This window comes from Gorilla gorilla, chromosome 6 (assembly GCF_029281585.2).
Source record: "Gorilla gorilla gorilla isolate KB3781 chromosome 6, NHGRI_mGorGor1-v2.1_pri, whole genome shotgun sequence".
Taxonomy (NCBI): domain Eukaryota; kingdom Metazoa; phylum Chordata; class Mammalia; order Primates; family Hominidae; genus Gorilla; species Gorilla gorilla.
The window spans coordinates 120,805,873-120,822,690 of record NC_073230.2 but is presented as its reverse complement, the minus strand read 5'-3'; the positions used below and the strand labels follow the sequence as shown (position 1 = coordinate 120,822,690).

General features: G+C 42.1%; 1 protein-coding gene across 7 annotated transcripts in view; it reads left to right on the top strand.

Moving 5' to 3' along the window:
• DOCK4 (dedicator of cytokinesis 4) overlaps positions 1-16,818 on the top strand; it is a 467,247-nt gene that overhangs the window by 327,305 nt on the left and 123,124 nt on the right. For all 7 annotated transcript variants that reach the window (XM_055347229.2, XM_031012977.3, XM_055347227.2 and 4 more), the window contains exon 23: positions 1,788-1,980. In XM_055347229.2, coding sequence (XP_055203204.1) covers positions 1,788-1,980 — 193 coding nt within the window. The remainder of the gene's footprint in view (positions 1-1,787; positions 1,981-16,818) is intronic.

Genomic DNA, 16,818 nt, shown 5'->3' with positions numbered 1-16,818 from the left:
GTATGCATCCTGGTCCTACTGGGTAGGTTCATTTAGTCCTCCTGCCCCAAATGCAACTTGCTAATGACTGTTCTTGATAGCCCTGTCCTGGAAGGACTAAGGGCTAACCCACCTGGTGCAGCAGTGGTTCTTAGCTTTCCATTTCATGGACACACACCCCGTAACCCACGATCCCTAAAAGAAGAAGAATGTCAGAAGGAATAGAGGCCCCAAACCCTGCTAGACAATTCCCAATAGTTATCTTTCCCTGTGTGTCCTGGCTACTAGGAAGGTCAAAACTAAATTGTACTTTTATTTTCACTTGCAGTAAAAACTCTCAGCTTGCCCTGGCACAGCCATCTTCCTCCCCTCATCACAAGATACTTGTTCTTTATCCTTTTTAATCATCCTATTATATGTGTATCTTACACTGTAGGCACATTCAGATGCCTTTTTGAAGTCAAGATGTATAAATAAATAAATAATGGATAAATTAAGGGATACCTGAGGAAAATCAACTTAGTTGACTTTTCAGTAATCAGAAAGATGGGCTCATTTTATTTAACTTCATCAGTATGACTCAGCTCTCTGCAGGGTGACATGAAGGTTATATAAATACAGGCTGTAACAGAGAATATCAAGTTATTAACTTTAAATATATTCAAGTAAATCTATAATTTTTAAGAGCCAAGGGCCATTGCTGTTGACTTATAGCATCTGGAGTATTTTGATGGCGCTGGCATCAAAAACAGATCTTGGCTCTTCTAGATGTTTTTGCTGCTGCTGTATAAATAAATACTAAAATTCTTAAATTTGAGTTTGAGTGAGTCTGTGTTTGAATCATCAGCACGTGTAGACGCGACCTACTTTCTGATGGAGCCAGATCTCATTGGTACGCCAACTAGCATGTGAATTCTAGCATGTCAGAAACACGTGCCTCCTTCCCTGACTAGGTACAGTTGAAGCTAGTCGACTCTTCTTCCATTGCCCTCCTTTTATGGAATTTTAAAAGGCTGACTTGGTTTGTTTTGATGTACAATCCTAGCCCAATTTTTTAAGTATGCCCTTTGAGATTTTATGTGAGCATCTTTTTTCCCCATAAAAAATGATGATCGGGTTTTTTTAATTTACATAAAAATATTGTTCTTAGTCTGTACACACAGTTCTTGGTTTAAAATAGATCTTGAAGCAACCCAGAGGGTTCTTGTAATGATCTTTTTGTTTTACAAGAGATGAAGCTAAAGCCTAAATGATGAAACTAAAGGGTGCTCAAATAACTTTCCAAAGTCACAGAGTTATTGGAAGCAAAGCTAATACTATGTGTAACTTAGATCTTCTGATGCCCTGTCCTGTGTTTTTTCTTAAATCAGAAATGGAGTGCTTTGGAGGAATTAATGTGTTTGGTTTCTTAAATGTGAATGAGATTTAAGTGAGCATTTCAGAAAGCTTCTTCCAAAAGGAATGAATATAACTGACTACAATCCAGGTCTTGGTTGAGCATTCTTTCTATTCAGTTTTGATGCACTTCACTGATTCTGTGAGGTTTTTGTCAATCCTTTTGCTAATGTCAGTGATTTTCCAAAATTTCCCAGTTTTTATTATGCTGCTGCTTTGTACTTTTCAAAAACTGTCCTATTCTGCTGCACTTTTTAAAAATTTACCTTTTAGCTTTAGGTAACAGAAACATTTCATACTTCTATTCCTACCATTCAAAAACACTTGCCACGGTCCTTAAACTCACTGACGTTTTGCAGCATATTTTTCATGGCGTATCTGGGAGTTGATTTAAATGTCTTCTTCTTTTTAAGGCTGTGTTTCTGAGCTCTTTCCCTGCCGTGTACTCAGAACTGTTGAAGCTCTTTGATGTCCGGGAAGTAGCCAACTTGGTCCAGGACACCCTGGGCAGTCTGCCGACCATCCTGCATGTGGATGATTCCCTGCAGGCCATCAAACTGCAGTGCATTGGCAAAACCGTGGAAAGCCAGCTTTATACCAACCCAGGTAGGGTGCTGAGTCTCTTGGAGGAAATTGTGCCTCTGAAAAGCCATTTTGTATATTTTGTAGCCATTGGTCAGCAGATGCAATTAAAAACAAAACACTAAAAGGCATTTTCTCAAAACCATTGTTTATTTGGATGCTAAATGTATTTAGTAGTCAAATACAAAAGTATGGCAATTAAAACTTTATTTCTGGAAAGAATGAAAACTAATGATTACATTATTGTTTTTTATGTTTAATGGGATTTAACACTCCTTTAGAGATGCTTACCAGGTACCTGATAGGATCCTTATTTGTCTCTTTTGTTTTTAAAAGTTTTTCATCAGTTTATGTTCTGAAGCTATATGAAACTTTGCATTATTGTTGTTTTTTACTTTACCCCAAGAGCAAGTGGTCAGTGACTCAAATTAATTTTGTTATAATAACTGTAAGTTCCATTGCCTCTTGTTTTCTTCTGTTTTTTTTTTTCCCGAAGAAATAACAGAGTGAGTACTAACCTTATTTTAAAGCTTATTTTAAGAAATTTTAATCAGCCTCCCAAGTAAAAAAGTTATTAAAATAGATTCCATTAATAATTATTTTCCCTGACAGGCACGGTGGCTCACACCTGTAATCCCAGCGCTTTGGGAGGCCAAGGTGGCCAGATCACTTGAGGTCAGGAGTTCAAGACCAGCCTGGCCAACATGGTGAAACCCCATCTCTACCAAAATACAAAAAAATTACCCGGATGTGTTGCGAGGTGCCTGTAATCCCATCTACTCGGGAGGCTGAGGCGGGAGAGTTGCTTGAACCTGGAAGACAGAGGTTGTAGTGAGCTGAGATGGCGCCACTGCACTCCAGCCTGGGCAACAGAGCAAGACTCTGTCTCAAAAAAAAAAAAAAAAAAAAAAGAATGATTTTCCCATATGAATGTGTGTGTATGCATGATTTTTTTGAAATAGTTTTATATATAGTAAACAATTTTTTACATATTTTCTTGTAAAATATTTTATACATACGTTTAAGGATAGAGCATAATAATGGCAAATCATTAACAAATCTTAACATTACCACTTATTTGCTTTAGTTTTTTTTGAGACAGAGTCTCGCTCTGTTGCCCAGGCTGGAGTGCAGTGGCATGATCTCGGCTCACTGCAACCTCTGCCTCCCAGGTTCAAGCGATTGTCCTGCCTTAGCCTCCTGAGTAGCTGGGATTATAGGCACGCACCACCACACCCAGCTAATTTTGGTATTTTTAGTAGAGGCAGGGTTTCACCATGTTGTTCAGGCTGCTGTCGAACTCCTGACCTTGTAATCCGTCCACCTTGGCCTCCCAAAGTGCTGGAATTACAGGCATGAGTCACCGCACCCGGCCTTGCTTTAGATTTTTTAATAAGAAATTCATCACAGATATACTCAAGGTCCTCCTGTCTAGGCTCCCATTTCCTTCATAGAAATTTCCACTATCAGAGATTATGGTTCCTATTTTCTATTCCTTTATTACATAGCTTTAAAAATATATTGTATGATTTTTTCTTCTTTACAAATTTTTAAATCATTTCATCTTTAAATGACAACAGTACATTGTATGTCAGTCTTTGGAGTGTTTTTTTTTTAATTAATATTATTATTATTATTTTTTTTTTTTTTTGAGACTGAGTCTTGCTCAGCCACCCAGGCTGGAGTGCAGTGGCATGATCTTAGCTCACTGCAACCACCGTCTCCTGGGTTCAGATGATTCTCCCGTCTCAGCCTCCTGAGTAGCTGGGATTACAGGCACCCACCATCATGCCTGGCTAATTTTTGTATTTTGGTAGAGATGGGGTTTCACCATGTTGGCCAGGCTGGTCTTGAACTTCTGACCTCAGGTGATCCACCCACCTCGGCCTCCCAAAGTGCTAGGATTACAGGTGTAAGCCACCACACCCGGCCTAATATTATACTTTTATATTTTTCCATGCCACTAGATATAGCTCTACTTCATTATTTTTTACTGTTGTATGATATTCCACTGTATGAACATATCACAGTTAATTTATTTTTTCTCCTGTTGAAGGACTTTTGAGATATTTCTAATTATTTTTTCTGAAATAGCACTTAAAACAATGTAAAAGAAAGTTCAACCTTCCAATTTCTCCCAATAAAAACATATCCTGGAGAAAAGATATTTCTTGTAGTGGTTTTCCGACTCTGCTGCTCAGTCCTAAGGGTTCTGTGCAGTGACTCAGGAATCTCTCCAGGGTTGGGAACAGGTACTGTGCAGGGGATGTAGGTCCCAACAGAGCACCCTACTTTAACTCAAACACCAACCCTGCTTTCACCACACTAAGAAAAGTTCACTCCTGTCTCAGAGGAATTGCTGATTTCTGCCATATTTCTCCCACACTGACCAGATAATTCTTTGTTAGGTTAAAGTCTTGCACTAAAAGAGCAAGACAGTCATCACAATTATTTTCAAATGTAAGGAAAATATTATGGGGGTTTGTGTTCATTGCCTCTGAGCAATGTAATCTGTCTTTGGGCCCAGTTCCTTGTTGGTTCCTGATGCTCCGTAGATAATAGAGAAATCAGGACTAGAAAGATACACAGAGAAGAACCTGCTGTGATGCAGGATAAAGAATGTTGGGTCCCGTGGGAATTGATGAGAGTATGTACTATGGTAAGGGATGGAAGGACTCATGAGACCCAAGAAATGTTGACCCTGCAGAGTCTGTGCCAGTGCCCTGGAAGAGAGGCTCAGGGTCAGTGTAGGGAAGCTGGTAATTGTGAATATGGTGGCATGGAAAAGGAAGAGAAGCAGAGGAAACCCTGTCTGCTCATGTTGTGTGGGAAGGTCACCATGGAGAATGATTATGGAGAAGCAACAGTGGCTCACGATCAACAGAATCCTTAGCACGTGCAGATGTTCAACAGAGAAAAGGCTTCTGTCACTGCCGCAGCAGGATGTGGCTTGGCTTGCTGTTTCCTAACTCATCATTGAAGAAAACAGAGACTGTGATGTATAGATGGGCTGGGCAGAACACGTCAAGAAGGAGCCCATCTTCATGGGGAAAACTAGGAAGTGTCCCTGAGAGCCTTCCAGGGCTCAGAGTACCTTCTGTTTAAATTACATGTGACTACACAATACTGCTAGGGAAACGTGGAAAGTGCTTCTAGTGACTTTCGCATTCTAAATCAGAAACTGTGGACTTAGGGGACTGATGGGCATATTTATGTTGTCTGGTTGAAAGAGGAGATGTTGGAAGGAAAAGAAGATGTGAAATGCAAACAGCAGGCTCCACAGACAGTGTCAGAGAACAGGACATGATATCTTGGGTTGTGGTTAACTGGAGAGTGTGATCCTCACAAGGGCCTTGGTACATCTCACAAAAATAGGCTGATTCTGTCTGACTGGAGGGGAAAGAAGAGGGACAATATAAAACTGTATAACTAACGATCTATAATAAAAGAGGGCCCAGTAGTCCACTCAAAACAAAAGGTAAAAGGGTTAAGCCTAACACTTCTGACCTTTCATTTAAAAAATTAACACACACAGGCCAGGCGCGGTGGCTCACGCCTGTAATCCCAGCACTTTGGGAGGCCGAGGCGGGCAGATCACGAGGTCATGAGATCACGAGGTCATGAGATTGAGACCATCCTGGCTAACACGGTGAAACCTCTGTCTCTACTAAAACTACAAAAAATTAGCCGGGCGTGGTGGCGGGCACCTAGTCCCAGCTACTCGGGAGGCTGAGGCAGGAGAATGGCATGAACCCGGGAGGCGGAGCTTGTAGTGAGCCGAGATCACGCCACTGCACTCCAGCCTGGGCGACAGAGCGAGACTCTGTCTCAAAAAAAAAAAAAAAATTAACACACACGTACACAGTTTTTACAACAGCAAAAGGATTTTTTGGGGGGATGGGGAACTTGAGATTGAATGCCCTAGGTTTATATCTTATTTTCCCAGAGATAACTGTGTCCAAATGACAAGGGATGGGTAAAAAAAATTCTTTTATTATAAACATAAAACAATAGCATCACCAAAATATGGAAATAAGACTCATTTTAGATACAGTTATGATGTCATTTCCCATTGCTCCTGTGACAATAATCGCAAACTTAGTGGCTTAAAACAACACAAACTTCTTATGCTACTGGTCCACAGGGTGGAAGTCCAAAATTGTTCTCAATGGGCTGAAATTAAGATATTACCAGCATCTCTACAAAAAATAAACAAAAAATAGTCAGGTGTGGTGGTGCATACCTGTGGTCCCCGCTACTCAGCAGGCTGAGGTGGGAGGATCACTTGAGCCCAGGGGGTTGAGAATACAGTGAGCCATGATCGCACCACTGCACTCCCACGTGTCTGACAGATGGAGACCCTGTCTCAAAAAAAGGGAGGAGCGAAGAGTACCGTTGGCTCACATTTTAAGAAAATGAATTTCAAAACCTTTTCAGACCTTAGATGTTACAAGCCCATCAAGACATCTAGGAAGTTCTAAAAGTTGACATTTTATTAGAATCCTGTATTAGCCAGATTTCTTCAGAGAAACAGAACCAATAGGGTGTATGTGTCTATACATGGAGGAAGGAAGGAAGGGAGGGAAGGAAGGAAAGGAAGGGAAGGAAGGAGGAAGGAAGGAAGGAAAGGAGTCATAAGGAAATGGTTTACGTGATTATAGAGGCTGAGAAATCTCATATCTGCAGTCAGTACGCTGGAGACCCATAAGAGCTGATGATATAGTTTCAGTCTGAGACCAAAGGCCTGAGAAGCAGGAGAGACAATGGTATAAGTTACAGTTCAAGTCCAAGTCCAAATGCAAGAGAAGACCATTGTCCTAGCTCGAAGACCATCAGGAAGAGGGAGCATATTCTCCACTACTCAGCCTTTTCTTCTATTCAGGCCTTCAACAGAGTGGATGAGGCTCACCACATTGGGGAGGACAGTTTACTTAACTCTGTCTAACAATTCCAGGGTTATTCTCCTGCAGAAACTTCCTCACAGACACACCCAGAAAAATGTTTAACCAACTATCTGGACACCCCATGGCCCAGACAAGTTGACACATTAAAATTAACCATCACAAATCCCAAGGAGAAAAAAGCAGAGGAGGCATGCAAAGGAAGAAGCATGGCTGCAGAATAGTCATGGTTGAGCTTAGAGTAGAAATTAACACATAGAGAAGACAGAAAGAAGGACATATGTGAATGTCAGCACCAAAGAAGGGAATGAAATGTTGTCTGAAATGTTGTCATGGGAAGATTCAAGCCAGGTTGCATTAAGGGTCTCTGGGCAGCCTCACAGCTGGACAGAGCAGGCAGGAGGACTGAATCACCCCCTTAGTCACACCCCCAAGGTCAACTTCTAGAACATCTGACCAAACCTAAAGGACACAGATAACTTTTGGAATCTAAATAGATTGGTATTTAATGTCTAAATAATCTGGGATCCAGGTGGACTTATTTAAAGCATTAAAAATCAGCAACTCATTTTTCCCTTTCTCCCCCAGATTTTATTCTTCCTATTTGCTGAAGGCCATGAATAGAAGAGTCTAAATAGTTTTGGAGAAGACAGCTTTGGCAATGACAAAAGGGTAGATTTGATGCAGAGAGGTTGCTGGGGAAGGAGGAAGTGTAGAGGGTAGCAGAGACATAGTTTAGGGCGTGATAGTGAGAGGTCAGGAACAGGGTCTCCCGGACTTCGCGAGGTCAGATCTGCTAGAGCTGTGGGTTTTACATTCACTTTGCGTTTGTCACCATTGCTTGGTACTTGATGATTTGTTTAACAGATGGCTGGAGTTAATGCTGAGCTATTTTCTTGCTAAAAAATAGGTATATATGTTTCTACTTTGGAAGAATTGAACAGTTTATCAGGCAAATCCCAGCACAGATAATAGAAGTAAATATAAAGACCTACAGGCACTGATCATGTACCATTGGTGAGAAGCTTGCTGGTACGACTTGCTTTTGCCTACAAACTAAAAAATCAAGTGTTTTAGGGTAGGAATTTTTTTAGGTAGTCAAGAGTAATTGTTTTTCTTTTTGGCAGAAACTCCCCAGTCCCCATTAAGAATTTTGTGGATTTTATACAAAACTGCAATAAAAAATTAAGGGAAAGGAAGAGAAAGGTAGACTATTAGACTATTTTTAAAGTATACTCTAAGAATTAATGCTCTCTCCAACATTTTAGGCCATAATATAAAGAAAGGATGTTTGATAGGTTTTTCTATTAATTTGATAACTTCAGGAATAAAATCTTACTACAGTTGATGAGTGCCTAGTAGCTTTTATTTCTTAGAACTATAAAGTGTAGTTTAGTGTTGGGTTTTATTGCATTGCAAGTGATTACATTTCTTTTATTCTTAAACATGACATTTGTTTAGAACTTTTCTGCTAGCCAGGGCTTGCAAAATAGAGAGTCCTTATAAAGAATAAAGTTGCATGAATAAGGGCTTATTTTTTCTCTAGAAGCAGAGTAATAATGCGGGACCATTGCAAAAAATGTACAGACCTTAGTTTTTTTAAATGTGGAATTTGTGATGATGATCTAATATAAAAGTATATTTTCAAAAACTACCTGGGACCTCAAGAAAGCCTTTGGCTAAAAATCATTAGTGTTTTGTTCCTTCAGTCTCAATCCCTTTATCTCACCCCTCCTCTTCCCCCTTACCTGTATTCCCCTCTGGCTCCCTCTCCCAGGCTTTTCCAAAGGGAAAGAACTCTAGGGTGAAGGCCTTTCCAGGTGTTCACCATCAGGGAGCTCTGAAAGCACTTGCTGAAAGTTTAACAGTTTCCGCAGCTTTTCAGGCTCTTTTCTTGGATTTTATGAAAGATTCGCCCACATAATGATTTTGGGTTTTCTGTTTTTGTTGTTGTTGTTAAAGGCTAAACAGCTATAACCATGTTTAAGTGGATGTTCTTAACCAAGAACCTAGAAAGATGTATCTTTGAAAAATAGTTTCTACATCTGTCTCTAGACAGGGCAAAGATAAAATTAATAGTTTTAGATAACACCTCACCCTGCACATAGAACTGAAGATGAAAAATATACCTCACTGAAATCATAGTTGCCCCTAGGTTTTAACTGTGGGTTTTGAAAACAAATGTAAACTCACATATTTTGGGAGTCAGAAGACTCCCTTTCAACTTAGTTCTCTTACTATGTTTCTGAACTTCTCAATGCGGATTGACAGTATAACAAGCACATTACTGGGGAAAGGGTGACACCTGTATCATTTCATTTCTTACACGTCACTCATCCACATTTGCACAGATTTTCAGAGGGATGGGGAGCATGTGTGTCACAGGCAGCTGCCGTGGCTTGCAAGGTAGTGGGAATCGCTGTCTCCCCGTGCTCAGAGCAAGCACCAGCAGATGGAGTCATTGTAAACCAGACTGATAACGAACCTCCTCACTCTTCCTGTTTAAGCTGTGTTTAAACCTGAAGACAGAAATGCCAGGCTCTATTTGAGTAGCCTGTAATATCCAGTAGAACTCATGATGGAGTCCATTCATTCAACAAATATTTATTATGGGCAGACTCCACAGTATTATATTAGAAATATATTAGGATGGAAATACTATAACAAATTGAACCAATAGAGTCCCTGCTCTCTGTCTGTTTACGGTAAAGCACAAAAGTAGATGTTGAACAAATAATTATAATATGATAAAGTACAGCAGCGTATGTGATGGGGCAAGTTTCCAGGGTGCCATGTAGCAGGGAAATCTGAGCAAATCTTGGGGCTCATTCCACCTGCTTAGCCTCAGTTAGTGCCATCCATGTGCTGACCCAATTCTCACATTTATATTTCTAGGCCAGATCTCTCCTCGGGGCTCCAAACTTGAGTATCCAACTGTGCTCTTAACATCTCTCGTGGATATCTCACAGGCTCCTTAAACTCAGCATGTCTAAAATGAAAATCTCAACTTTTTTCTCTCTGAGCTTAGTCTTCCCTGGCTCAGTAGGTGGCAGCACCATCCACCTAGGAGCCTCAGAGTCATTCCTTCTCCCTTTTGCCCTTTGTCTCTGTCCGTGGCCAAGACACCTCACGTGCCTCTGTAGCTTCTCCACACCCCCACTGCCTCCTCTCTAGTCCAGCTGCACTTGCTCTGAGCTGCCTCTGTCTTTTCTCTCCTTGTTTCCTGTATTTCCTTCCATCACCCATCTATTTGCCAAAGTTACCTTCAGAAACATACCAGATGATGTCACTCCCAGCTCCTACTCACATCCCAGTTCTATTTTATTAGGGGGCACTCTCCAGAATTGATCTTCCATGCCCTGTGATGTGGCCCCGTCCACCTGCCTCATCTCATCTCCTTGCTACTTTTCTCTGTTTGGAATCCACTTTCTTCAGCTCCTGCCCAACAGAGTTAATTCCCATTTACCCTTCATGGTTTAGTCTCTCATTTTCTCAAGAAATCTTGCTGCCCCACCCACTCAATTATCACTTTTATAATACACTGTGTTTTGCTTCTTGAATCACCTAGCACAATTATAATGAAGTAGAGAACTGGGTATTTCATTGATTAACGTCTGTTTCCCTCCTCCACCCCAGAAGGGAAACCCCAGAGGCCAGGGACTTTATTTGCCTTGATCACAATGATATCTTCAGCTTCCCTAATAGTGCCTGGTACAAAGTAGGTGCTTAATAGATGTTTCATGAACACTAGGTACTGACTGAATCATCGGTTAGGGATCGGGATACAGTAGCAAAAGCTACTGAATAGCTGGGTGCGGTCACTCACGCCTGTAATCCCAGCACTTTGGGAGGCCGAGGCAGGTGGATCACCTGAGGTCAGGAGTTTGAGACTAGCCTGGCCAACATGGTGGAACCCTGTCTCTACTAATGTAGCAAGATGAGCCACAGACAGAACTCCTCAGACACCGAGTTAAAGAAGGAAGGGCTTTATTCGGCTGGGAGCATCGGCAAGACCCACATCTCAAAAACTGAGCTCCCCGAGTGAGCAATTCCTGTCCCTCTTAAGGGTTACAACTCTAAGGGGGTCCGTGTGAGAGGGTCGTGATCGATTGAGCAGGCAGGGGGCTGCATGCACTGGTAATTAGAATGGAACAGAACAGGACAGGGGTTTTCACAGTGCTTTTCCATAGAATGTCTGTAATCTATAGGTAACATAACCGATTAGGTCAGGGGTTGATCTTTAACTACCAGGCCCAGGGTGTGGCACCAGGCTGTCTGCCTGTGAATTTCATTTCTGCCTTTTAATTTTCATTTCTTCTTTCTTTGGAGGCAGAAATTGGGCATAAGACAATATGAGGGGTGGTCTCCTCCCTTACTAAAAATATAAAAATTAGCCAGGTGCAGTGGACTGCACCTGAAGCCCCAGCTAGTCCCGAGGCTGAGGCAGGAGAATCACTTGAACCTGCGAGGAGGTTGCAGTGAGCCGAGATCATGCCACTGCACTCCAGCCTGGGCAACAGAGCAAGACTCCATCTAAAGCAAAAAAAACCCCAAAAAACAACAACAACAAAAAGCTACTGAATAAATGATGTGTATTAAAAAAAATCTTATTGGTAAAGCAACTTTTTGAGCTCAGGATGAGCATGAATATGACAATAAAACAGTGTGTGGCAGGGTGGCTATGTAGGAGTCCCAGGCCAGGAGGTGGCATAACTACCAAAAGTAAGATGTACACAGTACATGTGTCTTGCTTTAGGAAGGATGCCTGAGGTGGAGGCATTCAGGGTGGGATTAAAGCCAGTGGATGGGATCTGGGAGCTTAATACAGGGATCATCCATAGCCCTCCACTGTTGCTTTCCTCTGTGATCCTGACATTGTCTGCATGAGAACGTAGCCCACTGAATCTGCAATCCTTTCCTCTCTGAGTTCTTGTTGTCTGTATTCCAGTGTCTGAAAGGCTTGTTTGCAGGTTTTGCGACTGGCTGTGACTTTGGCAGTTTAATTCCTGGTGGCTTTGATCACAGAGGCCCATCCCAGCTCTGATGTCAGGCTTTCTGTAGTCAGCAGCTCTGCTACATGCAAAGCTGTGCTGCCACATGTCCTTCTGCCTCCCTTGTTTACAATCTCCCCGTACTGAGGCCGCCCCTCAGCAGTGCCCATGTCCAGCCCATGCTAGAGCCCAGTTTGTGGAATGTAACGGCCAACCCTTGTGTGCTGCCATGGAACTCACAGACCTCGCTCTCTTGGTGTCCGATGCTGACTTCAAGGATCCCTGTCTAAAGCTTGTTGATAGAGGAGGCAAAAGTATGACTCCTCAAAATTAACCTAAAGGAGGAAATCTACCTAGCTTCCCTTGTTCCTTCCTAGTCCCGTGTCCAGTGGGGATTACTGATGGGAGCTGGCTGTATATCCACTCAAGTGTAGACCAAAAAAGTAAATGAGAGTCACTCTTTATACACTCAAGGAGACATACAACACAGTGAGTTTTATCTGAGATGTGGAATATGAGTGTATCGGCCCTTTCAAGGAGAGAACCTGCAAGGCAGATTCTGTTGTTAAATGCATGGAAAGTTAGTGAATGTTCAACTTGGATTGTTTTATGGGGGGTCTTATTTGATGGGCCTGGTTGTTTTCTTTTAAAGGTAAGAATTAGCAAATCAACCAGTCAGCTTGTTTGGCATTTACCCACCCAGCCTATCAATTGCACTGGCTGGCATTGCTCAAGTAATGGAGAAAAAGCAAATCTGCAAGCTGGGTTGTTATGTATTTCTTTGTATACATGCCACACACAAATTATTTGTCCACCTTACTTACTTTTTTGCAGTTGATATTTTCTTAACAATTGGCTGCAAATTGAATTTTTAGAAATCAAATCCCCCTAGCTGAAGGAACATATCAGATAAGCTTTATCTTCCTTTCTAATTAAACATTACTAGGCAATGACTACTGGCACTTAAATTTTCAGGGTTTTTTTTTTTTTTTTCTGGTTCTTTTTGTTAAGTAATTGATTTGTAAATAAGTATTTAAGTTCCCTGGTGAGGCTTACTGTTTAAAGAAGGCTTGCAATGAATTATTTTACAAGTTTGGATTTGAATATTCTGTATTTGTTTTCTTAATGTATAAAATGCCTGTGCCTTATGTTGTCTGTTTTGATGCTAAACCTGAGGCCAGACCTGGTTATTTTGGTAACCCAGTGGCAGGCATCAAAAGAAATAGGAGACTCCAGCTGAGCATGGTGGCTCACGCCTGTAATCCTAGCACTTTGGAAGGCCCAGACGGGTGAATTGCCTGAGCTGAGGAGTTCAAGACCAGCCTGGGGAATATGGTGAAACCCCGTCTCTACTAAAAATACAAAACATTAGCCGGGCATGGCGGCGAATGCCTGTAATCCCAGCTACTCAGGAGGCTGAGACAGGAGAATCACTGAACCCAGGAGGCGGAAGTTGCAGTGAGCCGAGATCGTGCCATTGCACTCCAGCCTGGACGACAGAGTGAGACTCTGTCTCAAGAAAAAAAAAAAAAACAGAAGGAAGGAGAGAGAGAGGCACTTTCACAGTTGTGGATGCTTTATTTGCACTCCTTAGCACTTTTAGTAGCATACAGAATCACTTTTATCTATAGATATAGGATGAAATTGAAAGAGGAAGAAAGGAGAATAACACTTACATAGCACTCATTGCATTCCAAGCACTGCTAGCTAATATGATCCGTAAAACAATCCCAGGAGGAGTTACCATTGCTATCCTCATTTTACAGATGAAAAGACTGAGGCTAGTGTTTCACGGAACTGGAGTTCTAATCTGGAGTTCTAATCTAAGCAGTCTAATTCTTGGGTCTTCAAGTAGAAAGAAGGCAACAAATAGGGATCTTAAACAGGGTCAGTGGTGCAAGTCAAGTAGAATTTTTAATTTTGATCAAATGTAATTTATCACTTACCTTTGACAGTTTGAGGTTTTGTACCTATTTAAGAAATCTGTATCTAACTCAGGGTCACTAGGATTTTCTTCTATGTTTTCTTTCAGAAAATTTTTTTTTTTTTTGAGACGGAGTCTCGCTCTGTCTCCCAGGCTGGAGTGCAGTGGTACAATCTTGGCTCACTGCAACCTCTGCCTCCCAGGTTCAAGCGATTCTCCTGCCTCAGCCTCCCTAGTAGCTGGGACTTACAGGCGCGTGCCGCCACGCCCAGCTAATTTTTTGTATTTTTAGTAGAGACGGGGTTTCATCGTGTTAGCCAGGATGGGCTCAATCTCCTGACCTCATAATCCACCCGTCTCAGCCTCCCAAAGTGCTGGGATTACAGGTGTGAGCCACCGCGCCCGGCTTTTTCAGAACTTTTATACCTTTAGCCTTTGCATTTAGGTCTATGATCTATACCAAGTTAAATTTTGCATTTGGTGTAAGGTAAGGATAGAGGGTTTTTGTTTTTGTTTTTAACATATGTGTATCCAATTGTTCTAGCACCATTTGTTGAAAAAAACTATTGTTTCTCCATTGAATTACCTCGGCATCTGTTAAAGAAAAAAATAATTAATGACATTTGCTGAGGATGGTAAGTGTTACACGCGTCCATGTGAAGAGACCACCAGACAGGCTTTGTGTGAGCAATAAAGCTTTTTAATCACCTAGGTGTAGGTGGACTGAGTCCGAAAAAGGAGTCAGCAAAGGGAGATGGGTGGGGCAGTTTTATGGGATTTGGGTAGATAATGGAAAATTACAGTTAAAGGGGGTTGTTCTCTTGCGGGCAGGGGCGGGGGTCACAAGGTGCTGGGTGGGAAGCTTCTGAGACTCATTGTCCAGGAGAAGGAATGTCACAAGGTCAATTGATCAGTTAGGGTGGGGCAGGAACAAATCACAATGGTGGAATGTCATCAGTTAAGGCAGGAACTGGCTAATTTCACTTCTTTTGTGGTTCTTCAGTTGCTTCAGGCCATCTGTATATATATATGTGCAGGTCACAGGGGGTATGATGGGTTAGCTTGGGCTCTGAGGACAGTACGTCAGGCTTTTTTCAAGGTGAGGGTCATGGTGATAGGTGTGGGGGTGGCTGCAAAGGGATTTTGCAATAGGGGAGAAAGATTGGGCTGAATTTCTAATATAGCATGGGTAAGTGGGACTTCATAGCCAAGGAACAGAGTCGGGGTGGGTAGACAGGAAACATTAAAGATAAGGGTGGGAGGTGGGGGCAGGGAGTGTGCAGATTCTGGTTAAACTGACCTAACAGGATTCTTGCTGCGGACAGGACAAGGTGATCAGACATCACCTGGGGATGGTGGAGGATGAGGAACCCAATCAGATATCAAGGGTGTTATCAACTTTATATTAATATATTGTTGGAATTGATTTGCTAAAGTTTTGAAAAGGGTTTTTGTATCTGTACTTACAGATACAAAAAGAAATTTTTTTAACGTATAAGCTCACAGGTTTAAGAGAATGGAAGAAGAGATACAATGCATAAGAAATAGCAGCAATTTTTACAAGGCTGGGTGGCAGCTGACTTGCAGACAAGAGAAAGCTGAAATGTGGGCATGGTGTGTGTAGTTAGGGTAGAGCCAAGGAGCAAACTAATTTATTCCACAGAACCTCAGAAGACTCAGGTAGGCTTCAGAAAGGATCAGGAATTGAAAATATCAGGTAGCTCTGAAGATGAAATTGATTCATTTTCATATGTGTTGCACCCTTCATCTTCAGAGAAACTGATCAGCCCAAGAGAAACCATCTCAGATACTGAACTCTGGGGACCCCTGCTCCAGTGGAACACCTAGCTTCCCCATCCTGCAGTGATGCTTCATTAGTTCACAAGCTTGCCTAGGCATACAGAGATTTTGTGATTTCCAGTTAGCATTTTGGTGCCTTACTTGTAAAGATGAATGGACAATGAAGGATCATCAGATATTGGAGAAAAGCCCCTCATGTGAAAAGCAGAAGCCAAAATAAATAAAGAAAAAAGTAATCCCAGCACTTTGGGAGGCCAAGGAGGGTGGATCACCTGAGGTCAGGAGTTCAAGACCAGCCTGGCCAACATGGTGAAACCCTGTCTCTACTAAAAATACAAAAACTAGCTGGGCGTGATGGCACGTGCATGTAGTCACAGCTACTGGGGAGGTTGAGGCAGGAGAAACACTTGAACCCGGGAGGCAGAGGTTGCAGTGAGCAACCACTGCACTCCAGCCTGGGCAACAGAGCAAGACTCTGTCTCAGAAGAAAAAAAAAAAGTAGGAAGAAAAAGATAGTTCAGGGAGCAAAACTGTTACCAGAATAAGGGTCTTGAGTGTGAGATGTTCAGGTCCTTGGCATTCTGAACAAAGAATTCGGCAAAACTCACAAAGTAACAAAGCAATGAAACACAGGAACCAAGCAGCAAAAATGGGAATTTATTAAAGCGAGAAAGCACTCCACAGGATGGGAGTCAGCCCAAGCAAGCAGCTCTAGGGCCCGGTTACAAAGTCTTCTGGGTTTGAAGTACTTCTTTTGAAGTCCTTTATCTGGATGAAGGATTTGATCTGTGGCTAATTAAAGGCTGAGGTGAATTGGTGCCCTATGCAGATGAAGGGATGGTCAATGGTCCCTGGTTGGCCTGTGGCCAATCCAGAGCACTTTACCTTTCCATCTAAGAGGTGGTGGAAGGGGAGGGTTGCAGGGAGAGGAGCCTTTGATACTTGTTACTCAGACTTTGGGAGGGGGGGTTTTTCCTTTTGGTTCAGCTTTTGAAAGTTTGCATTAATAGGCCTTAAGTTCCCTGCCCCCAGACTCAGGTGTTTTCCCTTTTTATCCAGCTTTGGGAAGTCAGCATGAATTGGCCTTAGAGTCCCCGCCCCAGACCATGGTGTTTTTCCTCGATTCAGCTTTAGGAAGTCAGCACAAATTGGCCTTAGATTTCCTGCTTCCAGACCCTATTTTCCTGCCTCAAAACAAATTTTAAAAAATATCTGATTTCCTCAGGGAGAGAAGAGAATGCATCTG